The following is a 20355-nucleotide window of genomic DNA, read 5'->3' on the forward strand; positions in this document are numbered from 1 at the left end:
GCACAGTGGAGCCACACAGTTTTCCGACTGCGTTGTGTGGATTATGTTGTGGAACGACTTGTGGACTTTTACAGTGTGTCGAGCTAAACGGCAGCATTTATGGGAAGAAGAGATGTTGTTTTCCCCAACCTGTACTAGGGAAAGCGGATCAATAAAACCCTTTTTGGTTTCACATAAGCGGCGTTGGTGTGAGCTGAGCTTAGAACCAGAAACATGCTATGGACTCAATGTGGACTGGTCCTTGGACCACTTTGATGAGCTGCAGAAACATTTGCGCAGTAATTAAGAAGACTATTCCTTCTTCAGACACTCTCGGTTCACAAATCAGGAAGACTTTCTTGTTTTAATCAGACTTCTGGACAAATTGGAACTGTGTTTCACAATAACACAATTCACTGTTTATGATATAGAAGCACAGTTTTGCCATGTCAGCTGAAAGACAGAAGATTCCTTCTATGTGCAGTCTATCCATTTTAAAACATTGGCCTGGTTGACTTTACGAAGTCACTTCTCATGACAGTATTAATTCAAATGAATTGCATTACATTGAGCATAACCAAATACTTTAAAAATACAGATACAAATAAGCATTCAATTAAACAATACAATTACATTGAAATATACTGTGTGTATGCAAGCAAACACAAGGGACAAGATTGAAGGCATAAGGATGTAGCCCGGGGCGGTATGAGCGCATACATGAGTCTATGTTGTACTGCATGAATTTGTGGGTGCCAATTAAAACGTTAACACATCTACACAGCGTCCCTGTTCCAACATCTGATCCACAGGCTTTTGTTAATACAACATATCAGGTTGAAAACAGATATCTTTAATCCTCAGATCTGCAGACGAGCCCAACGCCTGTCCTCTGCCGCACGATTCACTCATGCACACATGTAGTCACACAAAGAGAAAAAAAAGACAATTATACAGAATCTCCTCAGAGAAAAGTCACCACCAGTAAAAAAAATAATAAATAAAAAAAAAAAAAAACTGACAATCACCAGGGAATCCCACCACTTTCAAACAAATAAATATGTGCTTGTGCACCCACACACATACACACACACACACGTGCATCTTCCTCCTGCTGAGCTGAAGAATACAGTAGATACTGTAATTCACACCCTGTCTGAGCTTAACCAGAGATTTCATCTAGAGGGGAAACACCGGGCTCCTGTATTGCCCCCAATTACTGCAGCCTGGAAGCGGAGTCAACAGCCACAGTTTTATACAATCACATCGCCTGGGAGGAAATCGGCCCCCTTTCAGTCCTGCTTGGAGCTGTGCACTGCCGGCCAGGCCTTCAGCAGAAGCCACTTAAACTATCATATTCTGAAAGGGAGCACAAATGGCTAGAGCTCCTTGTGGAAACGGTTCTATACAATTTTGCAGAGCACATTATTCTTTTTCATGTCATACTTTCACTGAGATCAAACAGATACCTTAATCCTGAGAACGCACAAGGGCTTGTGCTTGGTAGTTCATATGGTAGAAGGATAGCCCATAGTTTCAATTATTTGTGTGCAATATGCTCTGTGTGTGTGTGTGTGTGTGTGTGTGTGTGTGTGTGTGTGTGTGTGTGTGTGTGTGTGTGTGTGTGTGTGTGTGTGTGATTCGTGCAGGCCATTCTGCTCTCTGCGAGCTCCCTCGTATTGCCATTATACATCACAGCACAGCACCAGCGAGTGGCTGTGTCAAAAAGCCTGCCTCCCTCTCTGTCATATCTCATAGTTACCTCCCCTAACCAAATTACCCCCAACCCCCGCCTCACCCGCCCCCTCCTCCTGTAGACAGTGAGAGATGAGCTTCAGAAACAGCTGCCTCAAAAATAAAAAAATAAAAAAAACAGCAGCAGTGTCCAGCAGCATTTGAGAAGAAAATGAGAGTAAACAAACGACACTCAGCAAACAAAGATCCTGGCTGTCGTACATCTGCTGAAAATCAAAAGACATAACACTCGTTGGATGAAAATCCCTGAGAAACATATGTTGCATGTATATGTTACTGCTGTTTTAGCAACCCCACTACGACATGTATAGCCAGTCAATTTTACATCCAGTGAATAGCTTCTGGCACACAGGATAGGAGCAGTTTGTTTGAATGAAGCAAAAGCAAAAAAATAAATAAAAAGAACCACCAACAAAACGCACTCTTCATTAAGAAAAAACAATGTGCATTCTCCAAAAGGCAGCGCGTTAAAGTCCCTCTCTGAGTCCTGACCCCCAACCATGTGTAAGTGACCCAAAACGTAGAAAGTAATTTTACAGTTTATGTCGGATAGACCGGCACTGTGGTTCGACCACGGCACCGTCCAGGTGTCAGTGCCTTCACCTCTTCCTTTATCTCTGTCTGAACTGGTACACATTCTTAGTGATTCAAATATCAGCATCTGAGGCCCTTAATGGATGGTACATCTGTGAATGAAAATGTAATGTATCTATACAAACACCCTCAGAAATATCTCTCCTACACACACACACACACACTGACACACATAAGTGTGTCAGTGTGAAAAGCCCCTGTTTTTTGGAGCCCACTACCATTTTATTTGTGGAGGAGGAATGCAAACAAACACAACACTGATGGCTTAACATCCAACATGACATCCTCAACAGAAAGCAACGGAGGATGTCAGGATTTCATCTAAACACTAAAAGGATGGTTGGCTGTCCAGGTGTGGTTGCTCGTGTTCAATCCCACGCCATCTTTTATTAAAGCAGTCTGTGTGATCTTCCCCACGCGGAGCTTGAGAGTAAAGTGATAAAGTGGGCTCGCTGATCATATTAGCAGGTAGAGTAGTCAGTGGAAGGCAACAACAGCTTGTGGCTCAGCTGGGGCTATGACCTCTGTGCACTGTAGTGGGAGGGAGCGAGAGAGAGACGTGGAGAGGGCAAAAGGGAGATAAAGATGGATGGGCAGTGGAGGAGGAAGAAACAACAAGAAAAAAAACAAACATCAGACACAAAGTACTTCAGCCCAAAACATTAACCTAATCTGAGCCTGCTTTCTCTTCCTCTGGCAGGCTCTAGACGTCTCGTCCTGCTTAGTCTAGGGTTGATTTAACACTTCTAATGGTGATGAAACCTGCGAGGCAATGACAGGTGCAGTTAGCAAGCACCGCATTATCATACCATAAATAAGATAAGAATAACAATGAGCCACTGGAAACTACCAAAAACATGAAATTAAATAATTATTTGCCAATTTACCATTCTGTTGTATGCCCCCTGTCCTCATGTAAAAATCATAATGGCCTCAGCAAATCAAATCGGGGCTGTAATTATTTTTGCTACCTTCATCTGCAGGAATTATTTCATTACCGTAAATCGCGAGTTATAAGCTTTACATATTCGTGCGGCTGATTTGTGTTTTTTTTTTTCGATTCTAAATTTAGCAGCAGTTGCATAGACACACGAAATTTACGTGGAATATCCCCAAATACCATTCACAGGGCTCTCTCTTTTGAAGACAGGTGAGGGTGACATATATCCCCCTGGAGCCGTTGACGGGGAGGGGGCGGGACGGGACGGTGACGACGAGTCCAGGCTCCAGTCCCGCCTGTCATTGCATCTTACCCGGATACAACACATACAAAAGATACGTTTTTTTTGATTGGCTGTAGCCCATTTCTTTTCTTTTTTAAAATTTGATTGGCTGATGAGTGGCTCCTCACGTGGGGGAGGAGGGGCTTCATTCCTCCGTGGTGGGGACAGCGCGCGACCAACGTCTGCGCGCTGTGGCACATTAACTAGTCTGGAGTTTTTTTTTTCAGCGTGAGAAATACCATGTGTGGCGGGAGGGCGTGATTTAAGACTGAAATGCGTGACAGTCACGCTCAATACGTGACACTTGAGAGCCGTGCATTCATGAGCGTTCTCACTGTAAAACAGGATCCTCTCAGCAGCAGCGGACACACTCCCTGCTGTCCTCCCCGCCCCGCTGCGTCTCTCACCCCGCTTGGCTCTCCACCGACACCCACCACGCTCACCCGAGGAGGCACGACAGCTCTGTGCTCCAGGTCAGCGCTAGCTCGCGAGCTAACTAGCGCTCGCGAGCTAACTAGCGCTCGCTGTTTGTTCGCGAGCTAGCACTGTGAAGGTGTTGAGAGAGGAAGCGGTTCCCTGACTGTCAGACCTGTTTCCATCGCGCCTCCTTGGGTGCTGAAAGTACTATTTGAGCTCAAGTAAACCACACTGAAAATTCATCGCGAAATAAAAAGTGCTGCAGCAGCGAGCACCCCGACAACCACTGAAGGTAGCGGGACCAGGCCCGGCTCAACGCCCGGCTCAGGCCACGGAAATGTGGGCAGTAGTAGCAGCAGCAGCTTATAAACTGCCGCGGCTCGTTATATGACTTTTTCTTTAAATTTAGTAGATGCGGCATATAAAAGGGTACGCCATACAACCCACATTTTACGATACTTTGCTTTCCAACTTTGGCGGGAAACCCAAGGAAGTGACAATCCTACAGTAACACTACGACAACGAAGATTGTGTGAGGAATAGGGAATCACACAAAACATTTGGAGGCAATTTTCATTTCCGAGCTGACTGTGTTGACAAATTTGTACAAATTTTGTACTTGGAGCGAAAAGGCAGCGTCTAACAACGCATGCTGGGCCGAGTGAAGCCTATTCCAAAAATAAAAACGGCCCTAAAAAACGGCAATTCATACCAGAACTTGGACACTCAGTTTCCTGTGAATGGTCCTATTATTGGCTCAAGAAAACCCTCCAGCTCCACAACACAACCACACAACATAACAACTGATCTCAACCAGATAGATCCTTGGTCAGTCCAGAGTGGCTGTCAAAGCGCTAACTGGGAGTTCACCCTGCTCTGAAAAGAAACGTGTGCTCTGTAAATACTGCCTAAAAAAAAAAAATAGACGAAACACTTCCTGAATCCATCCATCCATCCATTTTCATCCACTTATCCCGGGTCGGGTTGCGGTGGCAGCAGGCCAAGCAGGCTGACCCAGACTTCTCTCTTACCCGCAACATTTTCCAGCTCATTCTGGGGGATCCCCAGACGTTCCCAGGCCAGCTGGGAGATTTAATCCATCCAACGTGTGGACGGAGTGCCAGTACCTCCCGTATGCAAAGGCGTTGAAGCATCTGAGGCGCTACTCCTTCGCGTTGAAAGGAGTCAACTGAGGTGCTTCTCATCAGGAAGTTTTCCAAGCACGCCCAACTGAGATCCCACTTTCTAAATGTCCAGATTAAATGTGATCTAAAATACCTTGCCGCTCATATGCAACTCGAGTCAATACTAGAGTAAAGTAAAGAATTATTGCTAAATTCAAGAGGTTTCCTTTCATGTTAAATTATTCCTATATTTATTTGGACAGTTTTTTTATTCATTCTTGAAGAAATTAATATTTGGACAGCTGTTATCCCTTATTTATTCTGTAATCTTTGGCGCGAACACTTTAGCGTTTGATGCTCAGTTGAAAGATGACATAGAGAAAGATATGCATGCAAACACACTGCGCGGTTGAGAGGAAGGGCACATAACTGCCCTCCAACCGGTGAGAGCTGAAGAGATGGGAAGGAGGGAAAAGAGACGGAGGTGGATTGCGGCTTCACACTGTCACACAGCAGCAAAAAGGACAGAGAGGAGGGCCCTGTCACATTGCATCAGTCAGCTGCAGCCACACCCGCCCTGCCAGCACCCTGCTGCCGGGAGAAGAGAGGAGAGCAAAAAGAACACTTCCTTCTGCTCTATTCCTCCATTAGTCCCTCTTCTCCAGTGTGTCTCATTTGAATTGTAACTCATTCCTCATCTAGCCTGCCTCCTCACATGCAGCTGTCTCCCTCACGCTCACCATGTTGCCAGTCTCGCTGGTTTTGCCTGAATGGGGACTTGTGTGGTGGATCTCAGCCTAGAGCTAGATTACAGTCGGGGGGTGGTGTGTGTGTGTGTGTGTGTGTGTGTGTGTGTGTGTGTGTGTGTGTGTGTGTGTGTGTGTGTGTGTGTGTGTGTGTGTGTGTGTGTGTGTGTGTGTGTGTGTAGTACACAGTACAGAAAGGGAGAAAGAGGATTAGAAATGAACTGTGGAGATAGAGCACAACCTGACAATAAGTCCCTTCTCCCTAGTGTGTCTGCGTCTGAGTGTCAGTGTGTGTGACAGAGAGAGGCAAAGGATTAGCTTCTGAGAAAAAAATCATTTTTCTTTGTGTTGCAAGTGATGCTGTCAATCATCGCACTCTTAGAAAAGCTGTGTATGTGTGTGTGTGTCTGTGTGTGTGTGTGTGTGTGTGTGTGTGTGTGTGTGTGAGTGAGTGAGAGAGAGAGGATAGCAGTTACAAGGATGCACAATTCTGGCTATGGCCATAAACATAGCCAATAATAGACTTAGTCTGACAGCACAGCTATTTCATCATGTATCTCCTCCTTCATTCCTATTTTAATAGCTGAGCACCTTAATGCACTTTCGTGCCACACTAAGCTACACAAATGGCACCACACACTCCAATCATAAACTGATACATCCCAGTGTAGGAGGCCTCGACAGCCCTTACACAAATGCAAAAACGTATACAGCAGTAGAAAAAAAAAGCTTACTATTAACATGCTTCTATATTGATCCCAGCTCGGCCTTTCTGTCCTCTTTCAGGGAGACTAGCGGTCAGGACGGTCTACAAGCAGCCATTAGCGAGCAGTGACTAAGGACTTGCTCAAGTACACTTCAACAAAGCAGAGGCAAGTTGAGGCTTTAAATCACATACTTGCAAAATAGTGTTGGCCTATATATAAAACATATAAAACACAGATCACAATCAGGAATTTCCTAAAAAATGAAATTCAGAACTTTGATATACTGTTGATAAGGTACATTAAAAACATACTAATACAAATCCAATCACAGACGCTACGCTGTTTTCCGGCAATCACAGTCTGTTTGACGACAGCCCCACTGCAATCAGTACGGTGGGGTTGGAGCGGCCTTAACACACCATGCTGTTGTTTTGGTACCAGAAGATGGATAGTTACATGGAAGAGGGATGGGAGAAAACTTGTCTTTGCACCAGAGAATACCATAGCAGTGTGGCAACTTTGGCACCTAAAAAACATTTTGGCCATGCAGTGGACAAGGCAGGGCTAAGCTGGTATCACTTAAAGTCCAACACAAAGAAGATGGTGCCACAAAGATGGCAAATAGGACAACATGTACATTTACCAGCTGAGGAATCACCAGCATAGCAATTATATGTAAGCACTTACATTTTCACTAGTAATTAGACTTATCCCCAGGAAGGAGCAATTTGTCACATGCTGTTGCTTCTTTAAATGCAAAAGACATGATTCTGATTGGAAACGTCATAAATTAGGGATTTTAAGTGATGAATGTGACTGACTCGAGATGTAAACTGTAAACATTTCACACTGGGATTTACAAGGATTTAGACTGACAGGATTGAAGATGCGTGTCTCTTTTTGTATAATCTTTCTATTTGTCTGCAAATCACACAATCCGTGGTTATTGTTGGTCAGGTTCTCTAATCTCTTGATAGGAAATGTTAATCTAAAATGAACCTTAAACTCTTAAAGACTGGTTTGATTCATAGTGTGATAAATATAATCGAGTGCTATTTGCTAACAAAATCTTTTGCTTTTGCAAGCGCTGATGTTTGGCCCCGTCCCTGATCCAGAAGATACATCCAGCACACCTCGGAGGCCCAACTATTCGGTAACTCAATCTCATACAAAGCTATACATGGCCAAGGTCATCTCAAAGTCTCCATTACATCTTACATAATTGTGAGGCAGTATCCAAAGCTTTCCTTGTACACTCTGGCAGACGATCAGTCACAGTGATCAAAGCACTAGATGTGTTTCTTTGTTTCTGCTGTTCCACTCCAGCCCCCACAGAGTCAGTTATTAGAATACACTATATTATTATATAATATATTACATATGCTGGTACACTAACAATTCCCGAGCTCCTCATGCACTGACAAAACCCCCCAAACATAAAACACTCGGAGAGAAAAAGTGATTATTTCTCTGTTGCAGAAAACAAAAACAAGCAGCCTTAGTAAGATGAGGAGGGTGTGAGTTTCTGTTATGAAGTGCGATTCTTGCCGCTTAGCTGCCTGCTGCATCACGCGCCAAGCAAAATGATTTTCAAGCATAGAAACTGTAACCAGACAGACAAAGATGAGGACAGACAGACCGGCTCTGTTCCATTAAGGAACATGCAAACAGAAAATACAAATGTGACAGCTAAACAAGTCAACCTAGAGGAAGAACAAATACAACTCAGGCTGGGAAAAAAAATGCACATGCTTTTTCAAGTATGCACTCGTGCAGTGAAAGCAACCGGCAAACATAGAATATCCATGATCAGTTTGACAAGTGTACTAGCTTCTGAAGGCAGGAAAGTGACCTTAGCGGGGAGTGAGAGACAATAAAAAGTGAATTTCTTCATGCAAATCAGCAAGAGTCTCTCCTCCCTCCCTTCTGACTGAGCAGGTGGTGACCGTTATGATGCTGCCGTTGTTCTTCTTTAGGTTTGGGCACATTAAGATTCCACCGTGCTCTTCCTCCCTCCCCCTTTATGTTACCGCCGCTTTCCTCTCCCTTGTTTGTGCAGATTATGTAGGGGAAACTTGAAAGGTATGAATCTGCCTCTGTGGCGGATGGAAGGTAAAACACGGTTGCCACAGGAGACTCACACCGGTTCAGCCAGGCGCAGGCAGGCAAAAGGGTTTAGATGATGGGACATGGTGGAGGATGTCTCGTCCTGTTTCCAAGACTGTCCACCGAGGCTGCTGGCCCTGTGAGCTGGAGAACTGCTGATGTGGCGAGCATCGATCAGTTCCCTGCGGCCGGTGGGACTAGCTGGCTGACGAGCGGGTGATGACAGTCCAGCAGGCAAGAAAAAACTATTCCATTCAAGGTCTGGTATATTATTAATTTGTAATTACAATTTACTTGCAGAATACTTTTGTTATCCATAGTTTGCAAAAAAGTCTCTATACATTTAACGAGCGGAAACTAACGTGCCGTCCTCGACACACCCAAAACAAACTCCAAATGGGTTTGTAGAGAGTCATAGTTTGAAGCTTATGGCCACAAAGTGTGTATTTGAGTCGTGAGTTGTGAGTGAGGCATGTAGTCTGCCATTTCTATAAACATGCTTCACCGCTCTGCATCTCTCTGACTACATCATTTTCGTACTTTACACTCTTGGCGTAAAGATATGTTGTTGGAATTATATGAAGTAAGCAATGTGACTGTCTAAGAAGATAATAAGTTAGTCACTCTCTGAGATTGAACTGGAAACACACTGCATGTACGAAACAAAATATCAAGCAATGACTATAACACCGTTAAAGATAAAGCCTAAAGTCTGGAATATCACTGTGCCATCACAGTATTGTATTGCGGCATCATCCCATGTACAGTGAATTATTCCGTCTCCACGACATCATTCAAACGTGCTGGAGCTGATTTTAGTATCAAAACAACCAGCTGTTATCGTGACATCACAGAGGTGTTCCGTTATAATCACGGGGGTTCCACTGCTCCATTTTCTCAGATGATTCCTGTTATTTCAACCACTCAAACAAACCAGCACTCTGTGAATGACAGAGAGCGAGACGAAAGAGAGTCAAGGGGGCTGGTTAAGTGCACTGTATGAGCGGCAGTAATCACAGCTCTGGTAAAAGCACTCTTTTGCTCTGTATAGTGTTCCTCAGAATGAGCTTGTGCTCTGTCTGTCCCCCCTCCCTCTCTTCCTCTATTTCTCTCTCTGTCTGATAATAGCTCTAGATTGAGTAATTGTGTGTTTGAGTGGAGTTACACTGCAGGGTGGAACCTGCAATCAGATACCGAGGACATGTTTCTCTCTCTCTCGCCCTCCGTCTCTCCATTCATACCATGCCTCAGCAGTCTGAGCCTCTCGACACCCGGCCCTCCCTCCAGCCATGCGGTTCCTGTTGGCGCTCCTCAACCATCAGCCTTACGCTTTCTTTTCTTTTTTTTTTCCCTCTCCACACAGCCGGTAAGGGCTGGGGTCAATAACAGCTGTGCACCGTGCTGTAATTGATGTCATCATTTCAATTTGAGCTGATTAGAGTTGAGAGCTGCTTATCGTGTGACCCGGGGTGGAATAACACACTGTAGGGCCCAGTGAGCTGTCACGCCTGACCAAGCTAAACTGTGGGGCTGACTGGCTGGATGACTGGATGGATGTGTTGGCTCAGCCCAGGGCAGCCTTTTCTATTGACTCCTAATGCAGAGGTAATGACTCAGTGTATTCCAGGGCCACGGCTGGCGCAAGTGTCTGTGTCGCTGGCATTTAGTGTAATTTTGGGGCTATAATTGTGATCAGCCCGCCCCTTTGTCAACACACTCTCACAGGATTCAGCTCAGAACTGGGTGTGTGTACATCCAGACTGTGTGTGTGTGTTTCGTGGCAGCAACTTTAAAGTCTTTTTGATTGTAGTCATGGAATGTGAAAATGTCATTAAATAAAATAGATAAAATTAATTAAATAAGTCAAATAAATGAAATGAATAAATAAGGGATCCAGCAATCTGACTTTGTCAGTCCTAATACCATTACCAGCGTATCGGGTATCGGCCCATACAGAGCGCTGATATGTTCCTAGTGTTTAATTAATAAGCGGTAAACCGCACTTTGTGGAAGTGGCAGGGATTATTCATGTCTAAGGCAACATCAGGCTTGATTTAGACATTGCTTTCTTAAATTACTAAAACAAAAATATTCTTAAAATAAATAATGAAACACCAGCAACCAGCTAAAATTCAAGTATATAGTATACATACATATATAATTACTTGCCCCATTGCCACGGATATGGGCCTAATGTCCGATATCTGTATTGTATGTGTGCATCCCTACATTCAAATTACTATTGTAACTCTTTTATAGTATTTGAAAACAATGTGCCATCTCCATGCATCCGCCCACAGCGAAGAAATAAATAAAACACCTGTCAATTCTTTGGCTTTTCTCCTTGCTGTTGATGTTGAGTCTTTTCAATGAAAGCACAAAAATAACACGGCCGCCTTCCAGCATTCCTGCTGTGCGCTAATAACACACATGAACACACTGAAGCACATAGCCAAACATAAATATGGCATATCAGAATATACAAAGGGCAACACCTGCACAGGATCAGTGCTAATTATCTGCCAACAAAGGATGACGCCCATACTATGCAAATAGACAACATTAAATATCCTCTGGTTAGCGAAACCTAGATCTATAACTTTGAAGCTGGAAACTTTTTTCTGCACAGACAGCGGGCAATACCCTTAACCCTCAACACCGCTTGTCTGATCAACGCTCGGGAGCAGATCTGCTGCTAAAGTCAGACAAAGACTGCTCACTAAAGGAACCCTGTCTCTTGCTGGCTCTTTCTTTTTTTGCCAGAGCTCTGAATCTGTGGGTGTTGGGGAGCAAAAAGCTACTTTTCCTCTCTCTCTTTCTCTGTCATTTTCCTGACTCTTTTAATACCATCGTTAGGAGAGTTCTCCTGCTTGCTTGCTACCGCTGCCGGCCAAGAAACACCAGACAGAGAGAGCAAGAGGAGAGAGTGAGTTAAGCGAGGGGCGGAGACAATTAGAGAAATGCATGCACAGGTTTTTGCAGCGAGGTGAAGATGCTTCACAGGAACTTTGCTTTCGCCTGCTGTCGGTCCCTGCAGTGTGTCTGAGCATCTGACCATGCTGCAGCCCTGGCGTGCTGGACCGCAATTCCCACTTCAGCAAAAGTGTGCAATGCACACGTGTGTGTGTGTGTGTGTGTGTGTGTGTGTGTGTGTGTGTGCGTGTGTGTGTGTGTGTGTGTGTGTGTGTGTGTGTGTGTGAAGGTGTACAATGTACATCACCTCTGTGGAAACAAATGTCCCCTCATCCAGGTGTGCACCCACCTGGATTTTAGGAGCAACCCCCAAAATAACAGGCAACACACTTCCTGGTTTAAAACCTCTAAAACACGAGGATCTCTTCTCACCCAGCTGGATTTAATTCCTGGCCAGTGTGCAGATCTATCGTCTGCTCAGACCTGTGTGACCCTCTGTTCCCACGGTAACCTCAAACTGCCCCACCCTTTGTCAGAACCCACTGATTATCTGAGGAGCTGCGGCCCATCTGGAAAACAGGAGGCCGCACACAGGAGATAGATATCTGCAGTGCAACGAGAGTATGTTTGTCAAGTGAGTGCAATGTGCAAAGTAATTGTCTCCTCATGGTAGTTCATTTAATTATGCTTATTAATCACAATCATTTATTTCAGTTGCTGGGATTATTTAAACATCATCTGTTGACGTTAAATCTTTTGTTTCAAAGCAATATTGCTGCACGGGTATCTGTACATGGTTTAAAATGTAAGTATATCCTGATGGAACACTTTTTAGTGACCTTTATGGATTTGACTCCCTCTGTCTATCTATACTTTTACATGGCTTTTAGATTAGTGCACGCTGAGCATCAATTAGATTAGATTACATTAGATTAGCTTCAACTTTATTGTCATTACACATGTACAAGTACAGAGCAACGAAATGCAGTTTAGCATCTAACCAGAAGTGCAATGGTATAAAGTATGAATATAGAAAATAAGTTAACGTTCCAAGTGGAATTGTAATATATAAATAAGAAATATAAAGGTAATACAGGTTACTAGACTAGTTAAGAGTTTAGAATTGGTCCCACATAATACTAATCAATTGATCTTCAAACAGAATCTCTGTAAAAGGATAAGACATCTTCACCTTGTTACATCATGGCTGCTGTGTGGAGGATATTCTCTGACTACACTCCAGTAAACAAGGCTCATAAACCGCAGGAGTCCCAATATCTCAAAATCTAATTATTTGATAAAAATTAATGAACTTTCAAAGTGAAAATAAATGCTTCTCTAGCTGGGATTTGGACAGTGTTGCTCTCTGACACTGTCTGCAGTGTAACATTCCCCACTTAACTGCTTTAGCACATCACAATGACATAATTATTGAGCATGGAGAAATTAAATAGCCATAACTGTGTAACTCCTATCACTATGCACGGTCTCTTCTAGAAAAACAAAAAGATCTGCTGACACGCAACATTCCACGTAAGATCCTAAAAAGACAGACACACACATGCGCAAACACACACACACACACACACAAACACACACACACACACACACACACACACACACAGATGCACCTGACCTCACACCCACATGTGAACAAAATCAGCCTCCACATCTCTGAACAAATACTGGAGGTGAGGCTGAAGGAAAGACCACAAGAGGGGCCGGAAGTTTGAAAACACACACACATACACAGACACACACACACAACCACACATGCATGCATTCACATGGAATTGAAGTTGAGGAATTCAGATCTTGATCTGTGATTTCTTGCTGAAATCGACACCTCTTTGCCTAGAAACATTTCTCCAGGTTTCCGTAACTTTTAGGATTTGTGTGTCTGAGAAGACGGACAAAATTAAACCAAACCACCACCTCCAGATTTCAATTGTACCTTAATCGTCAAAGATCCTGCGGCATTACACAAATAAAACAGGTTCAACTTTTAAACCTGAAGACATTTCCTTCTATCACCATTCATACTAAAATGGATGCTTATCTATAACTTCAACTGCAAAACTGGATTTTGTTGGAATTAAAAGGTTCAGTGCAGTTCAACAAGTTGCGGTGTCCATGCTTTTGCATCAATATAGCAGAGGACGGCCTTATTGTTACTAAACAACATCCTGGAACAGTTTGCCGCAAGCATTTCCAACCCCAACCATTGAATATTAACCTCTCTGCAAAGCAGTGGCGGGTCGTGGTTTTGATACCCACAACTTCAGTCTGAGTCAAACAGGTGTTGCGGTGGCGAGCCGCAACGGCTGATTCTAACTCACGCCCCCTTCCCCTTCCTTTCGCCTCAGTGATGTTGTGCGTCCTGACCAGCCCAACCCTGTCGGCCCACCGGGGATTTCCCCGCATCAGTATGAACCACACTTAGTGATAACATAACAAAACAATCCATGATAATTCAAAAAATAGCACACAATGCCACTGCAGATGAAAAAACATTAAACAAAGCAACTCACCTGACGATGTTCACGTCACGACAAAGTCAATACGCCTCTGCTTATTAACAAAAAGTTTAGCGACGCAGTTGTACAGTTTATCAGTGTGCTCCAGTTCCAGCAACAGGTGGCGTGGACATTGGTGCAGCCGAGTCTCCCAGCCGCACCCCTGGAACACCTCCACAGAAAATATCCGCTCGACCGTAGCAGTCGACGCCCCAAATCCGCCTGGATGTCCGTTTCCCTTCCTCTTTTAGCCACCGAGCGCCAAAACAGGCACAAAACTAAACATGTCACAACTTCTCTGCTTCAACCGGAATCATTCCAGCTCCCACTGAGCTCTGCCTTGTTGACACACTGACCAATCACAGCACATATTAATGGTCACGCTGGGCCACTGACCAATCACAAGTCCACGCCACCTTGCAGGCCCTGCACGTCAAAGAATACACCCAGCTTGTCAAACTAAAGATTTGATTTGTTGAAGTTTATGACAATCAACCACAATGTCCAATCCCTGTGTAGTTTAATCTGCAAAGGCCTTCTTAAACTGCCTCGCTTCCATAGAGACACAGGAAGAAAAAAAAATGTGATTGAATAAAACTCTCCTTCCAACCAGCTGAAGGCTCAAGGCTGACGGCTGCAGAGCAACAGAGGAAGACAGGACGACCCAACCAGATGACCCACCACTGCTGCCTCAATTCCAACCTATCTCAGTTGGAATTGTTGTATGTTGCTTAGCTGATAAGGACTAAAGAATGACGACAGACATTTTCCTGATTGATTATTTGCAGATCAGTGTTTTAAAGTCAAACAGGTAAACCATTAGCTAGGCATTTTTACAGCAGATATTTTTAACTTGTCATAGTGTTACTAATAATATCAACAATGTCTCTGTTCTCCAGGAGCCTGAAACCAAAGCAGCTAAATGGAATTCAGCCATCTTTCCTTACTGTCACATGTCTTGTCTTTATTAGTCAGAGAAAATTATTTTTAATTCATATGTACAAATGCAGGTGTTCCCAGTCAGTGCACACACCAACATTCATGCATGGAGTAGAAACCTCCTCAGCTTCGGAGTTTTATTCGTTTGATCCATGCGGTTCCCTATTCTGCACTTAGCGCACACAAACAGACACACACAAACACAGTCTCAGCTGCAGTTTAATTTCATTTTGCCCTGCACACTCCCTAGGTCTCATACTGTACAGAGTGCTGCCTCCTTTCAAAGAACTAACCAGCTGATCACAGCTTCTGTTCACAGAAATCCAATTCCCTCCAAAGGTCATTTGTCCATTCAAAGATTTTCTTTTTTTTTTCCTGTGCTCTTTCATGCTCTCTTATTTATTCTGGTCATTTGTTACTTCTTGAAATCTATACCCTTTGCCCTCTTCATCCCCCCTCCTGTGCCTCTTTATTATTATTTTCTTGTATTTGGGTTTGAACCTTATCGGCCCCTGTCTTGGCTCTCTCCCTCCTTGCCACCATCACACACCCTGGAGCACAGCCAGCAAGAGATTCTTGGCTGTGAATGGTAGCGCTGTAGCCAGGTGTTGGGTCACTGAGGAAGTGGGCACAGCAGGGCAGAGCTGGGCGACGTGGCTCTGCTGGCTTTAAAAAGGCAGATGTGGGCAGAGCTTAGAAGGCCGGGCCCAACAGAGCTTGGCTGTATGTCTTGGCAAGCCTGAGGAGGTTGTAAGAATTGATTAGTAATGACATGAGTTGTTCAGGGGCGAGGAGAAACAAATTAAATATAAGTGGACAGCGCTAATGTGATTATTAAAAGGGGGTTTCCTTTTTTTTTGTTTGGACTATTTGGTGTGGATATTATAGTGCTGATATTATTATTATTTGTCCTATAAATTGTTACTGTAACAATCTTGTTTTACTGCACTGGAGTTTTAAGATAACATTTTGAAAACAGCCTTAAAAAACACTGTAGGTTCATATTGTTTGACGCCTGTCTTGAAACAACACTCACATGCTCATAACTCCTCCATTGTGGCCGTGAACAGATCCTTTTTTAATGCAACTCTAATGTAGTGATGTGGCACTAAATCCACAATATATTTTCATATATTACATTCTTTTTGGAATAAAATTCTCTCTTTGTTCCTTCAATCAACTTTTTTTTTTTTACAGTTACATTTATAGTCAGTGTGTTTCACCAAAATGCATAATGTCACTCCTTGATAACTGATAACTGTGTTAAATGGATTTCCTCCATCATAAAACTTGCAGTATTGTTATTGCTGGCCCTTGTTGGCACATTGCTTGATTACCATCACTAATTAATCAATAGAATTGTGCATCGCATCGCCCACATGCTCAAGTGGCACATGTCCATCTTATCCATGCGTATGCTGCAAGCAAAAAGAAGACATGCTTGTTAAAACATTGCACCACAGCACTACTAGTGGACAAAAACTCAAGAGGGTACTTTTAAGAATGCAATCCTGCACATCTGGAGGACTGTGAATTTGCAGCCCCACCTTTGAAATTGGAGTTATAATATGAAGCACCGATGTGGACAAGAGGAATTACTAAAATTATCAAAGACTTGTTAAACCTATGAGTATTATTTTATCAAAGAAAGACTTGAAAACATGTGCACCCATCCTTCAAAACCCTGTCATGCATGGCAGTGCAGTCAGCCACACCGGTGATCTGTTATCTATAACCAACTACACTTTGACAGCAACCTTTCCTAGAAATTACCAAAAGGCCCTGGAGTGACGGGCCGGAGCGAGCGCCAGCAGCAGCAGTGAGTTGCTGCTGCTGCTTGTGTCAGGCTAAGTGGGCATGTCAGGCCTGTGCTGTCCTGGCTCCCTGCCTGCTCTCTCAGCTGCTTGCTCAGTCCCCTGTGTCCTCAACCCTAAACGGATCCAGTCGCTGCTACTCAGCTCCAGTGGCGGGCTGATCCGGCTGACTAATGAACACTTTTCCTAACGAGGGAACACCACAACCAATCCCATTATTCCTTGTGCACATCCTTAGCCCATTTTTACTCTTATTAACTTGCTTTATTTGCACTGCCACACGACGTATATTTCAAACTTGTCCCCTGCACATCTTCCTCGGTCGCTGGTCTCCATCTTCCTCCATCATCTGATCTTCCACACTTCCTGTGAACATTCTTCACACGGTCTATATCTCACTTCTCTCCCTTGCTGAAATCCATTCACCAACTGTTTGCCATTTCTGTTCCTTTTCCTCAATTCATCATCAGCTCTATTAAAAGCATTCATAATTCAGGCTCTTTTAGCAACTGCTGTGCAACCAAAATATTTGATGGTGGCAGCTTGAATTCAAATGCTGTTGAAGTGTCTGCTATGTGTCCGGTCCTACAGCATACAGGACAAGTCAGCAAATTGTCATCCTGAAAGCATTGTGCTGAGAAATAGACATACATACTGAGGTTATCAGTGAAACATCAGTGTATTCCTTAAATAATCCCTTCCCCTCGTTGAGCGTTCTACAAGGGCCTGAGGGCAGAGGGATGAAAACATGACTCAGGTATTTCTCATGGCAGGCCTGTTGTTACAACCAGTTTGGAGGACATCAGCAAGAAAAGAGATGTAAATCGTAAGTTTGACCCCCAAGACATCTTCGGAGCTATGGGGTCATTCAGAAACACTGACCCAGAGAAAAAGACATCGTGAAGGGGCTACACCGATCTCCTATCGTCCTCATGTCATTCTGCTCACAGGATCCTTTACAGTGAGCCCAGTGAACACTGCAGCAGTCAGACAGATAAGAGGTAACACAGGTTGTCCACTCACCAGGCCGTCACAGTTGCTGATAGCCACAGAGGCTCCTGGTGTGTCTTTGATGTCTCCCACGTACAAGCATTCATCATGCAGTGGCTCAGAGTGCCGGGTGCTGTCGCTGTCATCGTGCCACTCCATCTTGGCTCCGGGGGCCACCAGTCTGGCATTGTGGCGCAGACGCAGGTGGAATTCCCGGCCGAAGATGGTGACGTTGTAGTAAAGCTTTTGCCGCAAGGCCATCGGCTCTCCTTTTGGTCCTTCCCACTCATCATTGCCTACTCCTACCTCCCTCCTCCGGCGCCTACGGGACTGCCCTCCTGCCATGCGGCTAGCCGAGACGGCGTGTGACAGGAAGCGGCCCTCTGCGTCCACACTGATCGGCCTCACCAGTCCATACTCCCCCAGGACATGCTGCAGGGAGTCTGGGAACAGGACAGGAGAGGCAGAGGAGGGAGAGACAACAGAGACAGCATCAGGCAGTGACAGGTGACAGTGGAAAAGATTGTGTATTTGACTGTGCAAGTGAACATGTGGTAAGGAAGAACAATGACGGTTTATTATGAGAAAAAGAAAAAAGAAACAACCACAACAAGGGTAGGAGGAAACATCATGGGAGAAGTATGTGGGATAAACCGTGGTAAAAATATCAATGGTGGAGGGGAAATAGGAGGATGGATAAAGAGAGGGGAGGGAAAAAGAGAGATTACAAAAATGCCAGGCATGGGATTGTTTATTATTTAGTCTGCATCCCAATAATAAATAAAATAAATAAAAGCTGTAACCTATCACACACACCCACACCCACCCACCCACACACACACACACACACACACACACACACACACACACACACACACACACACACACACACACACACACACACACACACACACAAGCACAGCCCCACCCAGAGGCGACCCCGGTGCTCGGCAGTGCGCGTTTGGAAACGGCAGCCTCAGCAGAGCGCTGCGCTCCTGACACCTCCTGTGCCCTTCTACCATCAACAAGAAAGCCAGTACAAGATGAAGGTGCTAATTGCGATTTTCTCACGCGGTTTTCTCACTGTCAGGCTGTTTAATCTGAGGAAAGGGATTTCTATAACCTCTACAGCGACTGAATAGCCAAGGGAAACAGAATATAACGCCTATTCAATTAATTTGAATGCATCCTGCAGCCATTTATAATTTCATAATTAATTAATATCATTCTTGTATCTTAACAACATGCAAATTTATTAACTATCAGTTTTGACTCTTCAAGACAGTTCATGCACACTATATTGGATTAGGGAGCATGCCATGCAGTGAAAACACAGGTGCATTTTAAAGGCAACCCACCACACACACACACACACACACACACACACACACGCACGCACGCACGCGCACGTACACGCGCGCGCACACACACACACACACCGCAGAGCCAAGGCCATATTAAGGTGTCAATGCCATCACAGTCAGATGCAATAAGGCTATCGCCTAAATGTGGTCAGGTGCATGTGATATTTTTTAATATTTTGTTTTCTTATTATTTTAACAGCGTTATACTTTTTTTTCATATCGAATTTATAAAGTCGGCTGACTGATTAAATCTAACACACACTGTTATTCTTTCTTTCACTCACATGTCAGAGGGATGATTTGATAATAGTGTGATCAATAGGCTGACATCCGACTCCAGCGTCCTGTGACAGATCGATAGATGCGACAGCGGCAGAATCAGATAATGTTAGACTACTTCCCTGCAAAATCCGACAGTAAACCGGTGCATCTGATGCCCCTTTACACCTCAGATAACACTACACCCCTGGATTGGAGAAAGCAAATCCCAACACTGCACTTGCACCGCGGAGATCTCCAGAAAGACCCTGAAAGCACCACAAGCAAGACGCACAGAAGTTTCAAATGCATCCTAAAATGCATTTTTTTTTTTTTTTTGCAAAAGCACCCAAAAGCATGTACAAAAAAAATAAACATAAGCACGAGAAACAATGTTTTGCCGGCACGTTGAGCTGCAGACGCACGGAGAGCCCCGTGCAGCTCTGCTGATGAGAGATCAGCAGATCCGTAACAACATAAACACTGACCACGTTTAACCCTACTGTACCTACCAACGCTACTGGCGATGTAAAGGCCGCTGGTGTGCAGCAGAAAGGCCGGTAAAATAATTAGGACAGTAAATCCAGGCGAGAGACCCATGGCAGCTCCGAACTGCGCAGGTGAGAGAGTGGGACTCCGGGCTCCAGTGTGGTGAAGTTCCCCGCCTGGCGCGACCAGCCACGCCACGACAGCAACAGCACAGCAGCCCGCAACTAGACTGCCAAGTGCACCGGGAGAGACGGAGCTCTCTTTCTCTCTCCTCCTCCTCTCCGCCGAGGTCTCTCTCTCTCTCTCTCTCTCTCTCTCTCTCTCTCTCTCTCTCTCTCTCGCTCTCTCCCACTCACTCACACACAACTCTCCTGCTCTCTTTCCTCCTCCATGTCCCTCTCTATCTCTCAACTCCTCTCAC

General features: G+C 44.5%; 1 protein-coding gene across 2 annotated transcripts in view; it reads right to left on the reverse strand.

The window, feature by feature from the left end:
• The window catches only part of LOC137791325 (A disintegrin and metalloproteinase with thrombospondin motifs 2-like), a 109173-nt gene extending 89030 nt beyond the window's left edge, over positions 1 to 20143 (reverse strand). For both annotated transcript variants that reach the window (XM_068586164.1, XM_068586155.1), the window contains exons 1-2: positions 19958 to 20143; positions 17857 to 18266 (exon numbers count right to left, since the gene is read on the reverse strand). In XM_068586164.1, the coding sequence (XP_068442265.1) occupies positions 17857 to 18266; positions 19958 to 20045 (498 nt within the window). In that variant the 5' untranslated portion in view covers positions 20046 to 20143. The remainder of the gene's footprint in view (positions 1 to 17856; positions 18267 to 19957) is intronic.
• Positions 20144 to 20355: the final 212 nt, after the last annotated feature.

This window comes from Clinocottus analis, unplaced genomic scaffold (assembly GCF_023055335.1).
Source record: "Clinocottus analis isolate CAN_PGR_092001 unplaced genomic scaffold, fCliAna1.0.p SCAF_10, whole genome shotgun sequence".
Classification (NCBI taxonomy): Eukaryota; Metazoa; Chordata; class Actinopteri; order Perciformes; family Cottidae; genus Clinocottus; species Clinocottus analis.